Below are 2,149 nucleotides of genomic sequence, written 5' to 3'. Positions count from 1 at the left end.
GCGTTAGGAAAATTTTAATTGTAAGCTTGTTTAAAAACTCCACTTAGCAAAGCAGTACAGACATCCAAGTTTACAGGATATAATACTGTTTAATGTGCCTTTGTGTGTGTGTGTTTTTTTTTTTCCAGAACTAGCAAATGTACGTTGTATGCAAGAGCAACACTGACAGCTAAGAAATAGATACATTCTGGTGAAGATCATTAAAGTCTGCAAGTATGGATAACTTACGTTTTGCTGGAGATGATGATGAGGACCTTTACTCAGGGTTTGATTCTGTTCATCCTGCTCTTGATACACGGCAGCTAGATGCTGATCAGGGTTTTCAAGAAGCTGTTCGCACAAGTTATGGCAGACGGCCACCGGTAAGTCTGAACATGTTTTTGGTTTAGTGTGACTAAAATGAATGAACTAACAGATATGGATAAACATTTTTTGTTTTTGTTTTGTAAGTCTAGAATTACTTTTAAATATTTCTACCTGGCTTAGCAGCCTAAACTATATGAGAATGAAATGAGTTTGCTTTTATCCTTAGACTCAGAGTCGAGCCCCCACGACAGCTGCTCGCCTCACTTCTACTGCTGGGCTTCGGATAGGGACTGGTCAAGGTACTGGGGTAAGTACCTTGTTTAGTTACAGCAAATGTTTAATGAAGTAGCAACCATGGGTTAGTTGATGATAAAAGTAAAAAATAAAAGCCAGTAATACATTAATGATCTTATTTTTCAATCCCTAGTTGGTGCTAAATAGCTCAGTGGGCCAAGTTGGTCCAGGGTCAAGTGATGGACTTAAAAGGCCAATGACCAGCATGAGAGGAACAGGTTATACATCCCAGTCAAATGTGTTTGATCCCCTCAATCAAGCAAGCAAAGGACCTGCTCCTGCTCTTATTTCCAAAACTGATGAAAGGTATAACCTTATATTTTTCTTTTGTAGAGTTTTAATGATTGAATCCTGCATATGGCTGTGAAATTTCAATACCTTTAATTCCATAGTAATTATTTAACAAGATAACTGTATCTTAACGCAGCAATTTTTTATAGCCCAGAAGAAAAGATAAAGTCACTTGAACGTCGAGTAATGGGGCTTATTGAAGAGTCCTGCATGGCTGCTTCTAGAGGAGAAATTCGCCTGGCCCTTGACAGAGCCAAAGAGGCTTCTAGTAAAGAAAGATCTCTCATAAGGCAGCGGGAACAGGCAGGATTGTCTGATGGACACAACTTGGATCTCACCTTTTCTGTAAGTATTTAATTATTCTTGTTTTTTTTTTTTCCTTTTTGTAAGATAAGAAGTACTTGAAATATTAGATATTTAATGATGCTGGCCTTATGTTCTGTGTATGATTACCAGGGATTGGAAATAGTTCTCATTTTAGAATAACATCTTCCTATGTAATGTGCACTGTACATCTTTTGTTGTCCAACAGGTCCTTTTCAATCTGGCTAACCAGTATGCTGCCAATGACATGTACACAGAAGCCCTAAATACATATCAGGTTATTACAAAAGACCGCATGTTTAACAATTCTGGCCGGCTTCGAGTCAACATGGGCAACATCCACTACAAAATGGGACAGTATAACAAGGCCATAAAATTCTATCGCATGGCTTTAGATCAGGTTCCTAATACGCATAAAAGTATGAGGTAGGAATTTTTGCTATTCAAGATTTTTGTGAGACATTCTGTAGGCTACTAGAGACATACACAGTTGAAAAGCCAGTCTTTCTGTGTTACAGTTAAAACATTGACCAGAATTATAAGAAATTCTTTGACAGATTTTAAGATCAAGTTATAGAGCTTAGGCAGCAGACCAGTCAGTTTCAGAAATCACATGTATGAACTTCTTAAATCAAATAAATTGGTTATTCACAGGACCCTTTCTTTACAGGATAAAAATAATGCACAATATTGGCCTGGTGTTTGTCAAGATGGCACAGTACTCTGAGGCATGTACCAGCTTTGAATACATTATGCAGGAGGAGGCAAACTTTAAGACTGGGCTGGATTTAGTTACAGCATATTATGCTCTTGGAGACAAGGAAAAAATGAAGAAAGGCTTCCTTCGTTTGCTAGAATGCCAATTAGATATTGATGACGATGAAAAGTACACAGCTTCATCAGTAAGTTGTAACAATTTTTCATGTAATATATA

The 2,149-nt window shown here is 37.4% G+C and overlaps 1 protein-coding gene across 1 annotated transcript in view; it reads left to right on the top strand.

Annotated features, from left to right (window-relative positions):
- The window catches only part of LOC119585234 (intraflagellar transport protein 88 homolog), a gene marked incomplete in the record, with an annotated part of 19,357 nt that overhangs the window by 11,325 nt on the left and 5,883 nt on the right, over window positions 1-2,149 (top strand). The window contains 6 exon segments of the mRNA XM_037933894.1: window positions 129-362; window positions 533-613; window positions 734-906; window positions 1,041-1,236; window positions 1,424-1,641; window positions 1,886-2,117. Of these exon segments, the coding sequence (XP_037789822.1) occupies window positions 216-362; window positions 533-613; window positions 734-906; window positions 1,041-1,236; window positions 1,424-1,641; window positions 1,886-2,117 (1,047 nt within the window).

The sequence above is a fragment of the Penaeus monodon genome, chromosome 19, assembly GCF_015228065.2.
Source record: "Penaeus monodon isolate SGIC_2016 chromosome 19, NSTDA_Pmon_1, whole genome shotgun sequence".
Classification (NCBI taxonomy): domain Eukaryota; kingdom Metazoa; phylum Arthropoda; class Malacostraca; order Decapoda; family Penaeidae; genus Penaeus; species Penaeus monodon.
The sequence above is the reverse complement of the archived record's forward strand: the minus strand, read 5'-3'. Positions and strand labels throughout refer to the sequence as shown.